Here is a 21,697-nt window from a genome sequence, read left to right as displayed (position 1 = left end):
TGTGCAATAACCCAAAAGAAGTCAGACAAAGGCCAGTGAGACCAGCAGTAGCGGGCAAAGGGCAGGGACTTCTTTCATATTGCTTCTTGCAGCATTGCCATACAGCAGATAGATGGCAGCAGCACCCTCTCCTCCTAGGGAGGCTGCTTTCCCTTGAAGCTAATTGCCACACTGCACATTTTAGTGGATGTTTTCAAAATGCTTTACAAACCATGGCTTAATCCTGGGGACACTAGAGTTTGGAGATAAGAGGATAGGGTATTAACTTATTTTACAGAGAAGGAAACTCAACCTTGGTGAATATCAATGACAGAACTCGGTTTAGAACTCATGAGTACATCACTTTCGGCATATGTCTGTCGGGAGAAGCCAGTCTACCCTTTTCTGAGACCAGAACCCCATGCTGTCCAGCTGCCTCAATAATAAAATAAGGACAGAGAGTCAGAAGCCTACTTACCCATACCAGAGGCCAGTGTATCTCCCATAGGGTTAAACTTATTGAGCTGCAAATGTAAACATATTGACAAACTATCAGCCTCAATGCTTATGTAACACTATCAAACATAGAACATTCCCTAAAGTACACCACAAAAAGGCTGACAACTGAACATGGAACCGTTCTGCAAAGATCAGCTGCCCTTGGCTGGCATGACCCTACACCCCAACTGCGAAGAGCTCCAGGTGTCGGGGGCTGGCCAGCATGGCTTTACGACCCATCTCTGCTGCATGTTGGGAGTGAGCAAGCTGGATCCTCCTCTCATGTTGGTGTAAATCAGGGGTAATGCCACTGAAATCAATGGAGTAATCAGTGTAACACTGGTATAAATGTGAGGAGAATCAGGTCCAGTCTTCCTGCTCTGCTTCTCCTCAGTCTGATCCTGTAGGGGAGTCAGCCCTGTGGGAGCTCAGTGTGCTACTGTAACTGGGATGTCACTTTCTGCTCAGAAGCTGCTGGTGGGTTGGATGGGGAGAGCAGCTGACGTGAGAGCTGGCATCATGCTAAGAGAAGTTACTTCCTCCCTGGGGCATGATTGTATTTCACAGCGACTCCTATGCACATGGCCTGCAAAGGACCAGCTAACGGATGGAGAAGCAGCAACCCAGGTGACTCCTCACATGCCCAACCCTGGATTCACTCTTAGGAGACTTTCCCCCCCCCCCCGAAGAAGCTGTTCACACATATTAGTTGTCACAGCCAACCTCTCTGAGGCACTCTTTCCCATGGCCAGTATACAGACTGTTCCCTGCACCGCACCTTGCCAGGATGCCTCCTCCAGTATGAGTGTGAGCATGTGTTAGGAGATTTTGGGTCTTATTCCTATTGCGTGATCTCCCTGATACTCAGGTCTTGGCTACAGTTAAGGGCACAGGAGCCCTTTCAACTCCAGCGCCCAAGCTCACCGAGATAATGCCAGATGCATTCGGGTCGTGGAGCTGGCACACCATCTCCCCAGTGTTTCCATCAAATATATCAACAGTTCGCAGCTCATCCACTGTGTATCCTGGGAACTTAGGGTCTGGGTAGCGACCAGCCACAATGAGGTCATAACGAGGGTGCCATGTCGCCTAGACATAAAGCAGATGGACAGTGGTAAACAACTCTAGAGGAACACAGCTAAAGACTGATATGAATCAGAAAGAGCTGTGACTCCAGGAGTGTGAGCTTTCCCACAGCAGTGCCCTATTCTGAAAAGAAATTGTACCAAAGCTTTTTCCAACTTGCTACTGGCATCTGCTGTGAGATCAGACTGCGCTTTCCTACCTCACCTTGATAGGTGTGAGGTGCTGGAACTGCCGATGCGGATGTGGGATCAGATGCTGTGGTTTGGTCCAATCTGAAGAGGAATAGACTCGGATCTCACTATGCTGGTCTGTGGTCAGGAGTTTAGCACCATCCGTTGGGCTGAAATAAGCTGGGAAAAGGGCAGTAAAGCATACAGAAGATCACAGTCCTGTGGCCATAGACAAAGAAGAGGAAAACAACACATGTCCCTAATTTGTAAGCACATTACAACTTCCTAAATAGTTATTTTAAAAGAGCCACGTGCCCCGAGGAACAAGACTCTGTCTTTCTATGGCCCCTTTTTTCCAAGGAACTCAAAGATCTTTACAAATATTAAACTGAAGCTTACAATCTATACAGATGGGGAAAAAAGACAGTGAGTGGGAAAGGAACTCACTCAAAGTCGCATAGTAAGCCAGTGAAAGAACTGGAAACAGAACGCTGCAGACCCCATCCCTCCAATGTTGGGAATAGAACCAAAGGAATCTTGATTCCTAATCCCTTTTTTACCAAAGGAACTTCAGCACGAAATGATCAGGAGTACCTGCCCCAACAAATTCCACACACTATCCCCAGCAAACTTCAGTTTTTTCACATTAAGCTCTCAAGGGCAGCTCCCCAGGAATTGCAGAGGATTGAGCCACTGAGAACAGACATTTTATTAAACAGGACAGTACATTTAAATTACGTTAGAGTGGATTGAGAGAAGAGCCATGAGAATATTTAAAGATTAGAAACCATACCTTATAGTGATATACTCAAGAACTTCAATCAGTTTATCTTAAAGAGAAGATTAAACGGTGACTTTATTACAGTCTATAAGTACCTACATGAGGAACAAATATTTGATAATGGGCTCTTCAATCTAGCAGAGAAAGGCATAACTCAATCCAATGGCTGGAAGTTGAAGCTAGACAAATTCAGACTGGAAATAAGGCATACATTTTTTTACAGTGAGGATAATTAACCATTGGAACAGTTTACCAAGGGTCATGATAGATTCGCGATCATTGGCAATTTTTAAATCACAACTGGATGTTTTTCTAAAAGCTCTGCTCTAGGAATTATTTTGGGGAAGTTCTAATGGCCTGTGTTAGACAAGGTCAGACTAGATCAGAGGTTGGGCAAACTATGGCCCGCGGGACCTTCCTGCCCAGCCCATGAGCTCCCGGCCAGGGAGACTAGCCCCCAGCCCCTCCACTGCTGTCCCTCCTCCCCCACAGCCATGCTGCCATGCGGGGAGCACTCTGGCCTGCCGCTCCTGCCAGGTTGTGTGGCTTGCGCCCACCAACCTCCCAGACTTTCCAATAAGCCAGTCCTGCCGCTCTGAGCAGCACGGTAAGGGGGCGGGGAGCGGTGGGGTTGGATAAGGGGTAGGAAGTTCTGGGGGGCAGTCGGGACAGGGAGCAGGGGGCGGTTGAATGGGGTGGAGGTTCGGGGACAGGGAATGCGGGGGTTGGATAGGCGAGGGAGTCCCGGGGGACCTGTCAGGAGGCGGGGGTGTGGATAGGAGTTGGGAGGGGGACAGGGAGCAGGGGTTGGATGGGGGCAATCCCGGAAGGGCGCGGTCAGGGGACAAGGAGCAGGGGGGATTGGAAGTGGAAGGGGGCCGATGGGGGTGGGGGCCAGGCTGTAGGGAAGGCTGTGCCTCCCCAAACATGGCCTTCCATACCATTTCGCAATCCCGGTGTGGCCCTCGGGCCAAAAAAAAAGTTTACCCACCCCTGGACAAGATGATCACAATGGTCTCTTCTGGCCTTGGAATCTTTAAGTATCCCTCCATCATCAGCAATAGTTCAGGATGAATTAGCCAGAAGCCAATGAGAAGGTGTTAAGGGTGACACCTACACTTTCTTACAGAACTTTCGATAAAGTTTATGTTCAGTGTTTGAATTTAAAAACTGAACAATTTTAAACTGATCAAACTCAGGCTTGCTCCAAAATGATTTCATTTTTTAATAGACACACACTGAAGGATATGAAAGAAACAGGATTGATACACATTTGTGGGAGGGAAAGTGGGGCACAGAAAACCCAAGCGTGATGGACCCAGGCACAGGTCACAAGAGACCAAAAGGGACAGACAGAAACACAGAATAGATGGGTAGATTGATGGGCACAGAGCAGAGAGAGAGTCCTACCTCACTGACCTACCAGCATTGACAGGTTTGTCATGAGGCAGCACATGAAGGAAACTTGACTTGTCTTTGATGTTTCTCAGGTCCCAGATTTTGACTGTCTGGTCCACAGAAGCTGTAGCCAGGAGCCAATCACAGCGCGAGTTAAACTCCACATGAGTCACTTTCTTCTTATGTAATTTCAGCTTCCAAATCTGCAGTGGAGGGAAACAAGGTGAGATGTGTGCAACAGCTACACAGCAAGCAGGTGCAATCCATGCCACATGAAGAACTTTCCGGCACTGCTCTGGTACAGAGAGCCCGAGGGATTTAGACAGTGGAGCTCTGAGCAATCCTTAACTTGCATACTGTATCGCCCCATTTATCCAAAGGTTTTGGGGCAGGTAGTAGAGCTTGTTAGCACTGCAAGCCTTGGCCCTAGAGCATGGTGCAGGTGCAGTCTGGCTACAGCCAGCACTGCAAACCCCACAGCACGGAGCTCAGACTCATCTATATGAGGCTGCACTTGCAGTTTCTGACATACCCCAAACTTCAGAAAGCCTTAGACAAGGTCCCTCACCAAAGGTTCTTAAACAAAGTAAGCTGTCATGGAATAAGAGGGCAGGGTCCTTTCATGGATCAGTGACTGGTTAAAGGATAGGAAACAAGGGTAGGAATAAATGGTCAGTTTTCAGAATGGAGAGAGATAAATAGTGGTGTCTCCCAGGGGTCTGTACTGGGACCAGTGCTGTTCACCATATTCATAAATTATCTGGAAAAAGAGGTAAACAGTGAGGTGGCAAAATTTGCAGATGATACAAAATTATTCAAGATCGTTAAATCCAAAGCAAACTGTGAAGAGCTACAAAGGGATCTCACAAAACTGGGTGACTGGGCAACAAAATGGCAGATGAAAGTCAATGTTGATAAATGCAAAGTAATGCACATTGAAAACATAATCCCAACTATACATACAAAACAATGGGCTCTAAATTAGCTGTTACAACTCAAGAAAGAGATCTTGGAGTCATTGTGGATAGTTCTCTGAAAACACCCATTCAATATACAGCAGCAGTCAAAAAAGTTAACAGATTGTTGGGAATCATTAAGAAAGGGATAGGTAATAAGACAGAAAATATCATATTGCCTCTATATAAATCCATGGTATGCCCATGTCTTGAATACTGTGTGCAGATCTGGTCACTCCATCTCAAAAAAGATATATTGGATTTGGAAAAGGTACAGAAAAGGGCAACAAAAATGATTAGGGGTTTGAAACAGCTTCCATATGAGGAGAGATTAATAACACTGGGACTTTTCAACTTGGAAAAGAGACGACTAAGGGGGGAAATGATAGAGGTCTATAAAATCATGGCTGGTGTGGAGAAAATAAATAAGGAAGTGTTATTTACTCCATCTCCTAACACAAGAACTAGGGTTCACCAAATGAAATTAATAGGTAGCAGATTTAAAACAAACAAAAGGAAGTATTTCTTCACACAATGCACAGTCAACCTGTGGAACTCTTTGCCAGTGGATGTTGTGAAAGCCAAGACTATAACAGGGTTCAAAAAATAACTAGATACATTCATGGAGGATAGGTCCATTGATGGCTATTAGCCAGGATGGTCAGGGAAGCAAACCATGCTCTGAAGTGTCCCTAGCCTCTATTTGCCAGAAGCTGGGCAAAGGTGACAGGGGATAGATCACTTGATAAAGATCTGTTCTGTTCATTCCCTCTGAAACACGTGGCATTGGCCACTGTTGGAAGACAGGATACTGGGCTAGATGGGCCTTAGTGTGACCCTCTCTCTTTGAGACAGTTGCTAAGGTCCAAGATCTTCTCCTGGTCCCTTTGCCAGTTTCACCACAGAAAGCTTTCCATTGTGAGGACATTACTGGGGTTGGAGATTAATCTACTCCCAAGGAATTTATTAGGCATGTAACAAGGCACTCTGCCTTGAGGGTATAAAACACAGGGCAGCTCTTTCAGTCCTTGGGGCCTTTAATACTGAGAGCTGTAGTTGCAGGGCACATGACTAGGAGCAAACATGTGACCTACAGGAAGACAGCTATGAGGCTTCCTGCCTCTTGGGCAGGGACAGCAGACAGAAAAAAACAGAGGTCAGAGAAGCCCAAGTGTGAGTTTCTCCATAGTAGCCAGGAAAGGGCTACCTAGAGGGGAAGGATGGATCAGTCCCAATAGCAGAAGATAGGAAAGGTCTCCATTACAGAAAATTTTGTATTATGAACATTTTTGCATCTTCTGTGTATTAATAAACATGTCCTGAGGAAAGGGCAAAAATCTAAACTCAAGTATTTGGGCTTTATTTGGAATGCCCCAGCTAGTGACTTGGCCCACTGATTAACATGGCCCCCCTGCCTACAGCTCCTGGGGTGGGAATTGCCCTGCACTGTTACCCCGAGGGCAACACAAGTGATGACTTAGGATTGATTAGAATAAAGCAGCATCAAAAAGGTGGCTCTTGATAGGGCCCACTTTTTAAGAAATTCCAGGCCCACCCTCTCCTAGGCAGCTTTCTTTTCTGTTTCCGGTCCTGGTACTAACACTCTGCCCCCTTGGGCAGTATGGAAATGGTGCAGTTTCTGTTCTTCTCCTGGCCTTTGCTGAGATTGGGATTTGGAGTTGGGAATGCCAAGGACTTTGATCCAGCTTGTGACTAGCCCTGGGGAAGAAGTGGTTCTGTCACATCACACACCCACGACACTCCCCATTTTTCCAAAGAGGTTTCTGGAACGTGTTCATTGCTAGGGGGAATTGACACCTTCAGGATGTCACAAATTCTGCTCTCCTGAGTAATCAGACACTGTCAATGCAGGCAGATCCCATGATGTGGTCCTTAACTTGGAATCACTCTGAGTCATTACTGGTGTGCTCCCCAACTTGGGAGGAAGAACAGGCAGTTTCTAGTGCACTGCAGAAGGGCAGGAAGCACCACCTGGCAGATACTGGGTGGACTCGCATCCCTTGAGGTTCAGGATGCATGCTCCTCTTTCTAGGGACCCTGCTCCCAAGACAGACATGGGCAAAGAACAAACAAACCATCGGGGTCCCTGGAAAGGGGAGAGTGCGAGGCAGGGAAGATGAGAGGAGCCATACAAACCTCTTCACCACCGGTGCTGAGCAGGACCACATTACCCACATTATCGCCTGTCACCACGGTCCGGCAGCTCGCAGACACATCAACACTGCAGTACCAGAAACTAAAAGAAAAGATACATAGATCAGCATCAATTCCTGGAGACAAGTATTGGGAGGGGAACCTCTAAGTACGGCCTTCTCTGTCTCTCTACAGAGAGGGACTGCAACAGACTCAGAACTGGGTCTCCCATGTGGTGGAGTGGGACTGCAACAGACTCAGAACTGGGTCTCCCATGTGGTGGAGTGGGACTTCAACCATCAGTCCAGGGGCAGAGTCCACCAAGGTAGCTTTGGGTTGGTGACTGATGTGACATCACTTCTGAGTTATTTGCCAAGTAAGCTTTAGATAGCGGGAACATGCTGGGGCAGTAGGACGTAGCTGAGGGTGAGTGGCCACTTGTCAACTGCATATAGAGACAGCTTGGGAAAGATCAGGACCACACTGGAGACTTTTACACAATGTGCAGAAATGGATTTAAAATTAGCTTTCCCCACACGGGTGAAGAAGCTGCAGGGAGTTGCTACAGACTCTGGATTGGAAAATTTCAGGTCTAAAGCTCCCGCAATAGCCCACTTCAGGAACTAAATCAAACCCAGGCTTTTGGTGGCATAGTGTCCCAACCCAGACTATACTAAGTGAGGAGAAGGGTGAATACTCTGACGTGCAAGGATTTCTTTGCAAAGCTTTGCCCTACAGGGGATTTTCACATTAGAATTCAAAGCCCTGGAGTCAGGGTGGCAAGCCTGAAAACCCAACCCCCACCTCCAAAGGGATAGCAGAGTTATCACAATAGGATTACATATGTTTCTGCATAAATGTTATTTGGTTTAACCTAAGCTGCCCTATAAGCTTAGCCTAGCTCATGTTCACAGGAGAACACTGGCCTGACCATCTAGCACCTTGCTCTTCTCCTCACCTGTACCCTTTTAAAGGAAAAGTACATGCCCAGTGCTGCTGCTGTCCAAAAGATGCCAAAAACTATATTACCCATCATGCACTGGAACAGCAGGAGTCTAATTGTCCTGAGCTTGCCAAACCCTTGGAGCAGGACCACATGCCTGCCCCTGTATCACACAACACTGAGCTCACTGACAGCCCCAGCAAATAGTAAGTCTGTCCTAGTCCTAGCAAAGGAAGATGACATCAAAGAGAAGAAGAGGGACTACAGTATAAATAGCATGGAGCAGAGGCACAACCCTGCCTGCCCCTCCTCACCAAACATCATGGTACTCATGGCCACAGCCTGGGGTGCGGGAGATCACCTGCGCCGCTTTGCCTTCCAGATGCTGCAGACTAAGGGTGCCATCCCCTGATGCCACATAAAGCTTCACTGCCTCAAATGGGCTGAACTTCATGCCTCCAAGGGAGTCTCCTGGCCCTTTCTGGAACACACAGACAAAGGGAAGGGGCACCAATGTTATTGGGGAAGGGAGGGACATGGCAGAATGCCGACCACCTGGAAGTGAACCCCTCGCTCCATAGCTGAGATACACCAAGTTCATGGAGTCTGTTTCCCAACAAGAGTGGCACTAAAGAGCCACATTTTATCTAGTCTGTTACTAAATTGAAGCTATGTCTACATTACCGTGGTAAATTGACTTAAATTAGCTGGAGTTGATATAGCTTAGTCAACTTACTGCGGTGTCTACACCGTGCTGGGTTGACAGGAGATGCTCTCCCATAGACTTATCTTACTCCTCTTGTTTCCGGTGGAGTATTGGAGTCGACCGGAGAACGCTCTGCTGTCGATTTAGCAGGTCTTCACTAGACCCACTAAATTGACCCCCGGTGCATTGATCGCAGCATAACGACATAGCCTGAGAATACAAATGTTTTGGGCTTGCAGGTTCTACCATCTGTCTTCCCAAACAAAGCAAAGTCCCCTCCAGCAGCACAGTTTTCTCTAGCTCAGACAACGGGATGTGGCTGTGGTAACCACAGCCTGAACCATTGCCAGGCCTGGAAGGGCAAGAACACAAGCGACATTCCATGCAGAAACATACAAAACCCCAAGCACAACCTGCACCACATTCTTCCTGTAGGGTCTTCCTCCACAGAGTCCCTGCAGCGGTTTCCAGTGTGTCACGTTTGGTCTTTCCCAAGGTGCCAGCAGGCAGGAAGAGAGCTGTGCAGGGAGAAATCCCCACTGCTGATTGCATGGCAAGGGAGGCAAAGGTATCCTATCCCAGGAACCATCCCCAGCCTGTTTCTACTGAGCCAACAGGTGGAATCCTCACTCACCAACAGAGAGCGAAAAGAGATAGGGCTAACCGGGAGACAAAAACAACTCTGATAGGCAGTGCATTTCACCTGCTTCTCACAAAGTCACCATGTACCAAGGCCTCATCCTCAATACTGACTTTCAAGAAGCCCCTGAAAAAAAACAAGACCCCTCCATAGACCCTGACCTACCTAAAACCAATGGAAACTGGATTGACCTCCCCTTCAGACCTAGTCGTCTTCATCTTGATCAGAAGCAAATATTACAGGAACATGTGAGGCTCTCCCACCCCAAGGACAGAGCATGTCTTTTCCTCCAGGCCCCTGCTGTTCCAGGGAGTCACCTGAATGCTAAACCTGGATCTCCAGCATGGCAGCACTGAACTATCCCAATGGACCTCTCCAGTTTGGTTTCGCCCTCTTTCCCAGGAAGGACTGCAGCTGGAGTAGATGCTTAGGAAACATGCTACTGGCAGGAGGCAGGCAGGGAAAGAAAACAAAGAGGGCAAAGTGGAACTGGCATGCTGATGCTACAGGCTCATTCCTAGGACTATCCTCTGACTTTCTAAGCCAACAGGGCTTGCAGGAGTACTGTAGGAACTCCTCAGATGGCTCTACAGAGACCCTGTGGCCAGTGAAAGCAGCACAGCCAACAGCTCAGAGGTTAAACACAGAGCCATGTAAAGGCACAAAATTGAGGAATTCTATTGGTGCCCTCCAAAAATAACAGAAATGAGTAAGAGTGGAAGAAGAGTCCCTCCTTTAGGGGAAACCAAAAAATCAGTATTCTCTCCCCTCCTCCTACATCCTAAATAGGAAAAACAAGAGAGACAGGCTTTCAAAAGACACAGATTCTGGAATTGAGAGGAGGTGGGTGTAGAGGGGAGCAGAGAGGCCAGCTCTCATGTTTCAGAAACAAGTAAAGCTCCCCCTCCCTGTGCTGCCACTGCCAGCAGGAGGCAAAAGCCCACAAAATTGCTGTGTTTCTTACTCCCAGTCCTTGGTGCTGGTGAAGACCCGGAGTGTATTGCCAGTAAAATCCTGCAGGGTGGTAGTGCCAGCAATTGATGATGTGTACAGCTGACTAGGATTAAAAGGGTTAAACTTCATTCCTGTGATGGCCCCTCCAGCTCCCATCTACAATGAAGGGGATGAACAAAAAAGAAAAATCACTAAGTGATGGGGAAGGAGGAAAGTCCCTTCTGCAAATTTGTACTCATCACTGTGTCCCCAACATCAACAGTGACACAAGTCTTGGACTCTCAAGAGACAAAGGCAACCTTCATCTCTACAAGTCATGCCTTGGCTGAGCAGGCAACCTGACCGGGGAGAAGATTACAATTCCTGCAGTTCCAGGGCAATGCGATCCCTGGCAGGCAGTCATCATGCTACACAAAAAAGAGCACAAGGCAACCAGGAATGGGACCTAGGAGTCTTCAGAGGATGATCATCCTCTTTCCAATCTGTATTCATTTGTTAAGCCGAAGAGCCACAGGTGCTGATGTGAAGACTATGAGCCCATATAGAATTGGGATTGGAATTGGTGTGTACATGGAATGGGATGGGCATGCAAACCATTCAAAGTCACAGGGAGTCACTCTACGTTACTCTTTCACTTCACCAGAAGGGATTTTCCTTCCTTCCACTCAAAAAGATGCTTCCTCATCTGACACAGAACGAGAAGGTGAAGAGGGGGGAGATTCAAGCCTAGAATAAATAAACCCTCTCTGCACGCTTGTTATAGATTTTCTTTCTTCTTCATTGTCCCACTAAAGTGTCTCACCAATCCCCAACCCATCCTCCCCCCCCCCCCAAGCATATAATCTGAGGAAACTTCACCATAAATTCTACAAACAAACCTCAGTTCTGACCTGAAACCCCCACACTGCCAGTCCGGGGCCTCACACACAGATCCACCACTGCATCTCAGTCCTGTAAGATCAGGATAGTACCTGCTGCTATTCCAGTCCTGGGCCCCTCACAGTTCTGACATTGCACCTCAATAATGAGCTGCAGCACTCGGTGCTGTTCCAGTCCTACCCTCCTGCTCATCCCACACACTAAGTGACTTACCCCTTTTATGAAACAGGTTTTATTCAGTACTTCGTAGTCCCACAGGATGATGTCTCCACCTTTGGACCCCACAGCCACAGTGCTGGGGTGAGTTGGATGCCACTCCAGACATGTCACTCTCCTGTCAAAGGGACTCGCTGTTCGGAAGAGGCGGTATGAAGTAAGAGAACGCACAAAGGGAAGCTGGAGACACTGTTGCAAAGAAAATGAGAGATTGGGATCTCCACAGAGCTGGAAGTAGGTCTCTGAATCTCTCCAAAAATGCTTACAGACTTTGTATGCACACCACTCTAAACACACTTCCCAGGGAGTTAAAAAAGCGAGGCTGATCCCCGGGAATATCAGGGAGAAACTCAGCCCAGCTTTCTTCACTTTCACAGTGGAGTTTACAGTCAAGTGGGCAGAACTAAAGGGTTGTTGTCTGTCCCATCTTGTACCATAAACACAAGTCAATCTGGTAGTGATGGGGTCATGCAGATTTCTTTCCTGATCTGAATGGGCCTTGTCTCCTATCCTTTTAACAGGGTGAACAGTTACTCCTGTATTAGGGTATTCACATCAAGATGCTGCTTCCCCCTCTGGACTTAGCTGAGCAATGGATGGGAACACAATGCCCCATGGAAGACAGGCCACTCCAAACAAATATACCCAAGCCACAAATACTCAACCCCCCCAGTGACAAAGCAGTAAGAGAAAACACTCTCTAGATCTGTAAGGGGAGCTGAGCCCTTTGGGCTGGCTAAGAGGGGAGGATAACTGGTATCATCACACTAACATGGCAGCTGGACACGCTTTCCTCACAGGAACAGACTCCAACAACCACATTTCCTCCTGTTATGTATTTACTGAGCACCCAGAAGCATGTTATGTTTCATCCAGAGACATAAAGACACTGTCCTTCTTCAAAAGTGCTTACAAAACATGACACAATAAGACAAAAGGCTAACAGAAATGGGGCTGGGCGGGGAAGGCAAGACAGTGACAAAATCATGTGGTTATTTAGCTAAAGCAAGTGTACAGACTGGATGAATTTTTAAATCAAAAATACAAAACACACAAATGACCTAGAAAATAAACCTATCCTGGTTGATTTACTCTTTGTGGACATTACAGGAGAAGTTAATCCTTAAGGAAGGATTGAATGAGTGGAGAATTATGGCTTCGAAAACCAGTTCAGGGAAGGCATTACATACCCTGGGGAAACATGGAAAAAGGTGTAGAGATGACTGTGAGAGAAGTTAACAAATGGACATTGAGATCGACATTATTAGCAGAGTGGAGCAATTGGGGTCAACATGATATAGGACTACGTCAGATAAGTAGGTGGAAGTAATATTGTGCCGGGCATCAACTGATAGAACAAGCTTAGTTACCTTTAATGCAGAGGAGCAGAGAATTAGTAGAGGGATTCAAAGCGGGGACTGATGTGTCACTGATGAACAAGGAAAATGATCTCAGCAGTTGCATTTTGTATGGACTAAGGGGAGATATGTGACGGCAGATCAGACTATCAGCACATTACTGTAAGTTTTTTAGTCATTTTAAAGGCATGGAAACCATGAGTCCTGGATGGGAGTGGACCCCTGGCCCTTTTAAGCTCCCTCATGTGTGTTCAAGCTGTCACTGTCATTTTTAAGGGAAACTCTGATGGGAGCTCAGCTGTCCAGTAGAATGAGAAGCAGACACCCTCACCTGCTTGAGCTGTGCTCGAATAGAGCCACCCAGCATGTTCTGGTAGATGTAGTGGATGATGCTGCACTGCCTCTCCACCTGATGGAAGAGCACCCCTGTGTTTCCGAACATGGAACCACCTTCAGCCCAGCCTGCCAGACAGCAAAACAGGGAAACTTACTGACACAGACAAGCCAATGCACGTCATACTCATTCACTACACTGTACTGGGGAGGATGGCTGTATTTGGTGCTGAATCCAGAAGTGATCTCTAGTCACAAGAGAAAGGACCTCAAGCAGTTCCTATGAGTGTAAGGGGCAGTAGCCTCCTGCAAAGCACAATGCATCTCATAACCTGACAAACCATCTGCCTGGTTTCCTCTCAATAGGTCTCTCCTTGTTAAAGATTCATCCCAGAGCAAAGGAAAGGAGAGGGCTATAGTGATTTTACAGGGTATGACTCGCCTGAGTTTCTAGAGGCTATACACATAACCCTGATACGGCAAGGACACACAGAGCCTGAAAACAAGACTGGGTAGTGGGATAAAGGGAGAGGAACTGCTGAGATCAGCATCTCAACCACAGTGGCAGGGGAGAGATCAGACCTGGGATCAGCAGATAAGTGAGAGAAATTTAACAGTTACAACTGAAAATTCCCAAATTGTGAATTCCAAACCACTTCCCCTGCACCTGAATAAGAATATTCCACTCGCTTGTGCTGTAGTTCACACAGCCTGCCTATGGCTCTATGTGTTTTGTTTTTGATAAAAGACCTGTTGGCACCTCATAGAATAGCCTGAAAACCTTTCTGTTCAGGGAGAATTCTGCTGAGCAACACAGGATGTTTTCTGTATTTTGCTAGTGCTTCAGGCTTAATCATCAGGGACATCTATGTGAAAAGAGAGTCTGATCAACCCCACGTGTGTGACCTAATCATCCCCACAGCAACGGACTGTAACATCCCAGCGGATCCAGGGGTCAGATGGGGAAGCAGAAGAGCAGATGAATCTCAAACAAAAATCTTATTTTCATGTAAAGATCCATACTAATACAAAACAGGAGGAGAGAAACAAAAAGAGTAATATATATAACAAAAAATATCCTTACTTTATGAAACACTGAAGCCTGGAAATTAAGAAGTTAACACACACACCCACATTCATGCATGATTGCAGCAGGTGCTCATCATACTTGCTGTAGTTATGGGTGTAAGAGCATTTCCATTCTAACTTCACATTTTTACAGATTCTTAATACTCAAAGACTTTCACTGCTTGAATTGAAGGGAAGCTTTTTTCAAGGCGTGGGTCCTGTCAGGAAGTATATCTATAGATATAGATTTATTTTTTTTTTAAATTGATCTTCACACATTTTTGAGTTTGGGAAGAAGGAAATCCCATAAAACAGTACTCCCACTGTGAGAAAATTCCAACTTTGCTTTTTAAGCAGGGCAACAGCAGAAGTGGGTTAAGTCTGAAACGTGGCCTAAGTGGAGGCCTCTTTGGGGACTCAGTCTTTGCTTTGTTAACAAAATTAATGGAGATATCCTATCTCCTAGAACTGGAAGGGACCTTGAAAGGTCATCAAGTCCAGCCCCCTGCCTTCACTACCAGGACCAAGTACTGATTTTGCCCCAGATCCCTAAGTGGCCCCCTCCAGGATTGAACTCACAACCCTGGATTGAAAAATCACTTCTGGGAATGCTCTGTGGCTAATGAAGATCCATCCACTTCACAACAACACTGTGCTTTCTCCCAGCTGACCCTGACCAGAAAGCTCAGGAAGAGACATGGGCTACTGCAAAGACAGCTGTTGCGCTATTTGGTTGCATAGCTGCTCTGTAGCTCAGTAGATTTTAAACTCAACCTTATAGAAATACAAAATACTTACTGATGGCTTTAATCAGCTCTGCAGTGTATTGCAAGCCTACATAATGCAATTACGGAACTTCAAACTCAAATTTTTACCATGCATGCACCAAACTCATTTAATTGTTTATATTGTTCAAAAAGGTGGATTATTCTGTCAACACAATTACTCCTCTTTGGGGACTAGTTGCATGTAGAGTCTCAGATTTTAAAGTTTAGATATTTTTTGAATTATCTATGCATTAAAAATTATTTCCCCACGGGGATTTTTTCCAAACTGGGTAAAAATTAAAACTCACCTTTTAGATTGGGATACAGAATGGAAAGGCTCAGCCTCAAAACATTTTTATGTAAGCTATAAGTGAAAACACGATTGGCCTCATTTTCAAAGGTACTGAATACATACAACTCTCACTGAAGCACATTGGAACTGGAGAGGGTTAGCAACTCTAAAAATCAGACCTGGAGTTATAATAAATGTCATGCGGTAACATTAGCTACAGGAGATTTGTTCATTAACCATTAACTCTATAATAAGCAGAATTCCTCTAAACAGGCATGTTTTGCTTCAATTTCCACTACTCACATTAGAGCCTGCTCCAATCTTTAGGTCATACACCAAACAAACTGGGGCTTATGAAATATAGTAAAGATGCCATCTTCAAGGGCGCCACCATACAGATATTATGAGAACTGCCCATCTTCAACAGTTTCTGGGTCCTTAGAAGGGACATCTTCCAGAAATACTGAAAGGAAATAACTCTGAAGATCCCATAAGCAAATTATAGGATTCAAAATGATACCCATGGACATGAAGAGACACAGAGTCCTTATTCGAATTGTAAGCCTGCACAACTTCCTTGATACTGGAAAGACTAAGGGTATGTCTACACTAAAAACTTAAGTTGACCTAATATAGTTTAGGTCAACTTACAGCCCCTGCAGTAATTACTGTGGTGGTGCATGTCCACACTACCCTCCTTGGGTCGGTGGTGCACATCCTCACCAGGAGCACTTCCATCAATCTTAGAGGGGCAATGTGGTGACCAAACACCCGGTCTCCCAGCTCCACTGGTAGCTCCCTGCCAGGAGCCCAGCTGCACCACAGGCTCCTGGCGGGCTGCCCCATCCCCACCTCAGCTCCCCATTCCCCACCGGGAGTAAGGGGGAAGCCACCCGGGGGTTCTCATCCCCGGGGAACAGGGTTCAGCTGCCCCAGCTTCTCAGGCTGCCCCTGCCCCCTTCCTGCTGGGACAAGACAGCCAACATTCCTAGACGCGGGAGGGAGAGGGGGCAGAAGCCAACTGGGGCTTCTTGCCTCCCTGTTCCCCGCTGGTAGTGGCGTCTAACTACCCGCGACTCCCAGCCAGGAGTGGGATCCAGTCTCACCCTGGCTCCCAGCCAGAAGCTCTCCATGAGGGCAGGGGGCAGCTGGGCTGGGAGCCATGAAATTGACAAGAGAGCTAGTGGTGGATGTAAGTAACCCAGTATATACACAGACACTGTGTTGTCCTAACTACACTGACATAAGCACTAGGCCTCTCCTGGAAGTGGAGTTATGATGTCAGTGTGGTAGGGCACTTACATTGGCGGGTCAAGGGTGTAGTGTGTACACTACATAATTAGGTCGACATAAGATGCCTTATAAGTTATATTGACCTAACTGTGTAGCATAGGCCAGACCTAATATTCACCCATCTCCTCCATTAAAGGGAAAAAGTGAAACATTTTTTACCCAAAAGTTACATATTGAAGGAAAAAATACACAAAGGAGAGATGACTTGTGAGAACACTTGTCCAGTCTGGTGCAATTAACTGATTATAGCTAGAAAGGAACTAGTCCATAGTCTGTCTAACTATGGACACAACCTTACAGAAGATCAGCAGAAAGATTTACCATCTACCTAGCCCTCTAGCTCCAACTTCTGTGCAACATCTTGCTAGTGGACACAGCATGCTCTCCAGATGGAAATACTGGTTTCGACTGCATGATGTACAATACTAACCTTCTGATTATGGAACAGCATGAAGAATTATATAATGTCACGTTACCAACATTGGTCTGTCCTACTTCAGAAATGAAGCAGCAGAAGTTTTTCTGAAATTCCACAAAGCTTAGTCACTTCTCAATGGGCAGTGATGTACACTCTGCTGAGCCCAGTTTTAGGAGAGATAAGCAATGACTTTCATCAAAATGCTGCATATGCACACATGCATGCACATAAACAAACACACACACACACACACTCAGTACAGCTTCCAAACGACAGCTGAGAATAATGCCCCCACATATCTCCACCCCTCACTTAGAAACATAACCCAATCCAAAAAGTCCTGTTTGAACAAGCTGTTGGTTCCTTGACATCTCCCAACCCCAGATCTGAAAGTTTGGTTTACGCCCTTCATTCTATAAAGGCCCGGTTGGCAGAAAGAGTGAGAATCTGAGGGAACATTACCAATTTTCCCTGAGGGCTTGGCTGCTTTTCTCAGAAACAATCTTTTTGCTTGCGGCTCATTCTCCAGTTCTCCATGGTCTCGTTTCCTCTTCCCAGTTGATTTTGCATCTTCCTCTCGCTGATGCTCATACACCCTCACATGCTTCTTGTCCTTTGACTGGTTCTCAGGGGTCATTCTGTCTGCCCCGCTAAAAAAAACAAAGTAAGGAAAGTAGGATTTGTCATTGCTTCTGGCTTTAAGACAGAAAGTTGGAGTGCAACATGCCCTGACAGCCTAAAAGTGGGACATACCTGTACCACCCTTCATCTCTGTAATACTGGCTTTTTACTTGCACTGTTGTGGGGAGGGATATAGGGGGTCAATAAATGGCTCTTTACGCCTTCATTAAAATGATTGGCTTCTAAAGCAATGGGGTATCTCCCGTTTCTACAGAATTCTCAAGTTTGAAATCTACTGAGCTGCACAAAATGCCACAGCTGTCTTTGCAGCACCCACATTGCTACATGAGCTCATTGGTCAGGCTCAGTGCTTTTTGAAGAGGACAAGGCTTCATTAGGCTCTGCCACCAAGTATGGGCAAAAATTATTTTTCAGTCAACTCAAATTGACATCCATGACTCAAGCTCCTAGATACTATGGTGATGAGCAAACTGAAAATGCTGGACACTCCCTGCTTTTCCATGACACACACATACAGATTTTGGGACACAACACAATTTTAGTCCTCTATTTTAATGCTCTTTTCCCCCACCCCCAATCCAAAGTGAGAAGCCTTTTACTCAGTTTTCCTCATTTGATCTAGGAGGTTCTAAAGTAGAAAATTTCAGTGGCAGATCCCAAGGGGCCTCTATGAAAAATATAGTACAAGTTGATCCTTTGACAGTGGTATATTTTATTTTTAGTTTGTGAATAAATGTCACTGATGTCTCACTATAGCTAAATATAGTTAGGCAGGCACTGTGAAAGCTTCCCCAAATAGTACCCCAATGCTGACTTTCCAGCACTCTGCTATTCCCATCTGGAAGCCCACACAGCTCTGCCAGTCCCCTGCAGACCCCGCTATTCTAGTCCTGACCACCCACTCACCCCCTAGCTCTGCTGATGCCCCTCAGTTCTGACCCACAGCACACCCTGTTATTCTACCCCTGAAGTCTACATCCAGGAATTGGATTAGTTAGCACCGATTCCATTCTGTATAATGGCCTGAATGTTTCCAGAACTGTCCCACACACATTGTTGCCATTGGTGTCATATGACCTACTTTAGAAAAGAGCTGAAGTGTGAATCAGACACTGTGAATGCCACAGGCACCATCCAACCCCAGCAGGAAGAGTACATCTGAGGCAGAAACAAGGAAGAGTCCTTGTGGCACCTTAGAGACTAACAAATGTATTTGGGCATAAGCTTTCGTGGGCTAAAACCCACTTCATCGGATACATGGAGTGAAAAATACAGTAAGCAGTATAAATATTACAGCACATGAAAAGATGGGAGTTGCCTTACCAAGTGGGGAGGGCCAGTGCTAAGGAGGCCAATTCAATTGAGGTGGAAGTGGCCTATTCTCAACAGTTGACAAGAAGGGGTGAATATCAAGAGAGGGAAAATTACTTTTGTAGTGCTAACGAGGCCAATGCAATCAAGGTGGACTCACCCATTTCCAACAGCTGACAAGAAGGTGTGAGTATCAGCAGAGGGAAAATTACTTTTTGTAGTGACCCAGCCACTCCCAGTCTTTATTCAGGCCTGATTTGATGATGTCCAGTTTGCAAATTAATTCCAGTTCTGCAGTTTCTTGTTGCAGTCTGCTTTTGAATTTTTTTTGTCGAAGAATTGCCACTTTCAAGTCTGTTATTTATTGAGTGTCCAGGGAGATTGAAGTGCTCTCCTACTGGTTTTTGAATGTTACAATTCTTGCTGTCTGATTTGTGTCCATTTATTCTTTTGCGTAGAGACTATCTACATTGGCCAATGTACATGGCAGAGGGGCATTGCTGGCACGTGATGGCATATATCACATTGGTAGATGTGCAGGTGAACAAGCCCCTGATGGTGTGGCTGATGTGGTTAGGTCCTATGATGGTGTCCCTTGAACAGACACGCGGACAGAGTTGGCAATGGGGTTTGTTGCAAGGATTGGTTCCTGTGTTAGTGTTTTTGTTGTGTGGTGTGTAGTTGCTGGTGAGTATTTGCTTCAGGTTGGGAGGTTGTCTGTAAGCAAGGACTAGCCTGTCTCCCAAGATCTGTGAGAGTGAGGGATTGTCCTTCAGAATAGATGATCTAACAGGGCTGCCCAGAGGATTCAGGGGGCCTGGGGCAAAGCAATTTTGGGGGCCCCCTTCCATAAAAATGTTGCGATATTATAGAATACTATATTCTTGTGGGGGGCCCTGTGGGGCCCGGGACAAATTGCCCCACTTGCCCCCCCCCCCCCCCCCCGGCAGCCCTCCCTGTTGAGAATAGGCCACTTCCACTTTAATTGAATTGGCCTCATTAGCACTCCCATCTTTTCATCTGCTGTAATATTTATACTGCTTATTGTATTTTTCACTCCATGCATCTGATGAAATGGGTTTTAGCCCATGAAAGTGTATGCCCAAATAAATTTGTTAGTCTCTAAGGTGCCACAAGGACTCCTCATTGTTTTTGCTGATACAGACTAACACGGCTACCACTCTGAAATCTGAGGCAGAGTGTGTGAGGAGACTTTGGACTGTCACAAGCCCTGGGCTGGCCTGGCAGCATGGTGTGAATGGTCTTCCAAGACTCACCTGGCTAACACAGCAGGGCCTGGTTGTAAGTGTAAAAGGTGTTAGCCAGAGCCCATCTCCCGCTGTGCCCCCCTGGCACTCCTCCCTGGAGAGAGAAACATTTCAAAAGCTGAAGGGAACATGCTAGAGAGAATGTTAGGAAGAGGATTCACCAGATGCATCCTGGGAAGTTTCCATGTGCTCTCTGCACATGGGGGAGATCTACTGGTTGGGGGGGCGGGGAGAGGAAGGGGACGGGAGCCAAGTCTCGTGGGTTCTATTCCTGACTCCCCCCAATGCTTCAGGGTATGACCTGGGACGAGCCCTTCCCCTCCCGGAGCCTCAGTTTCCCCATCAGTCTCATGGCGATAACCACTCGGTCAGGACAGGGCAGCGCGCGGGGCGCGAGCAGGAGGCTGAAGGCACCTCAGGAGTCCGGGGCATGACCCTGCCCCGCTCCGGGGGCCGCCGGCTGTGAGGCCGGTCTCCCGCCAGGGAAGACTCAGGGCCCTCACGCTGGGACTAGGGCAGGGCGGGCACGGGGCCGCTGACGCGTCGCTCTCCCCGGGCCGGGGGGGGCGGAGGGAGAGGGCTCGGCGGCCGGGAGGGGTTTCGGGGGATCCCGCGCTCTCCTCACCTGCTTCCCGCCGCGGCCTCCGCTGCCCGACCTGGCCCAGCACCGCGACAGCCGGGCGCGCAGGGCGGGGGCGGGCCCTCCTCGGCTGTTTTATAACCCGGCCGCGGGGGACACGGGGGGGGCAACCAGGGTCCGGATTCCGCGGGATGGGAAGCGGCCGAGCTACTGCCCCCGGCCCCGCGTTTCCTCGCTCCCGGGGAGACGAGACACCCGGAAAGGGGGTGACCCGCAGGCCGGCCCGTGGAGGGGAGCGAGGGCCCACGTGGAAACTCCTCTTGTGGCCCTGGAGCCTCCACAGAGAAGCTGGGGCCCTGGCCACAGGGCTCACCCGCCACCCCAGCCTCAAGGACTGGAGAGGCACAGCTCAGGATAGCGCCCTTCAGACACATACCCCTGCTCAGCTTGGCTGTATCCTTTCCTGCTACACACTACTGGGCCCCCTTACACACAATCGGCCCAGCAAACCTTACTAGAAACTAGGCCTCAATACTCCTCCATCACCCCCAAATCTTCAGCTTCCCAGACACAAACCCTCGTCTAATGTGGGAAGCAATAGAATAAGTGAACTTGGAACAGTTATTTTGGCTTTTAGACCAGAAAGCATTTGTGTAATTATTGATTAAACAATGCAAACTCCAAATGCTAGGTTTTCTCAAATACCTGCAGTTATAGTCCTCTCTCCCCAGCAGGCTGGGCCAGGCAAAGACACAGCACCGAATATCTGTCTGACTCTTATCAACAGTTTCAGAGTAACAGACAAATGTAAAGGACAATTACCAAGCTCTACAGAGCCTTGCACGATGCTGGAGTCGAGAAGTCACACATAAAACAAAAAAATGGGAATCATAATTCCAGGATATTACTGGCAAACATTCCCCCAAATCCCACAACCTCCCTGCTGTGGAAATAATTCCAGTGGAAAGTAACATTTTGTCTGCACCTTAGTGATCACCAACAAAATT

General features: G+C 47.2%; 1 protein-coding gene across 13 annotated transcripts in view; it reads right to left on the bottom strand.

The window, feature by feature from the left end:
• DDB2 (damage specific DNA binding protein 2) overlaps positions 1-21,697 on the bottom strand; it is a 33,003-nt gene that overhangs the window by 1,548 nt on the left and 9,758 nt on the right. Inside the window, exons 1-11 of one of the 13 annotated variants that reach the window (XM_042849295.2) lie at positions 21,396-21,437; positions 20,120-20,204; positions 17,352-17,539; positions 13,050-13,180; positions 11,358-11,549; positions 8,280-8,446; positions 7,026-7,125; positions 3,938-4,115; positions 1,768-1,913; positions 1,402-1,566; positions 458-503 (exon numbers count right to left, since the gene is read on the bottom strand). In XM_042849295.2, the coding sequence (XP_042705229.2) occupies positions 458-503; positions 1,402-1,566; positions 1,768-1,913; positions 3,938-4,115; positions 7,026-7,125; positions 8,280-8,446; positions 11,358-11,549; positions 13,050-13,180; positions 17,352-17,526 (1,300 nt within the window). In that variant the 5' untranslated portion in view covers positions 17,527-17,539; positions 20,120-20,204; positions 21,396-21,437. The other 12 variants (XM_005302295.4, XM_005302293.4, XM_065595216.1 and 9 more) reach the window with 12 other exon arrangements.

This window comes from Chrysemys picta, chromosome 4 (genome assembly GCF_011386835.1).
Source record: "Chrysemys picta bellii isolate R12L10 chromosome 4, ASM1138683v2, whole genome shotgun sequence".
Taxonomy (NCBI): domain Eukaryota; kingdom Metazoa; phylum Chordata; order Testudines; family Emydidae; genus Chrysemys; species Chrysemys picta.
Note: the sequence above shows the minus strand (reverse complement) of the source record. Positions and strands in the feature narration are given on the sequence as shown.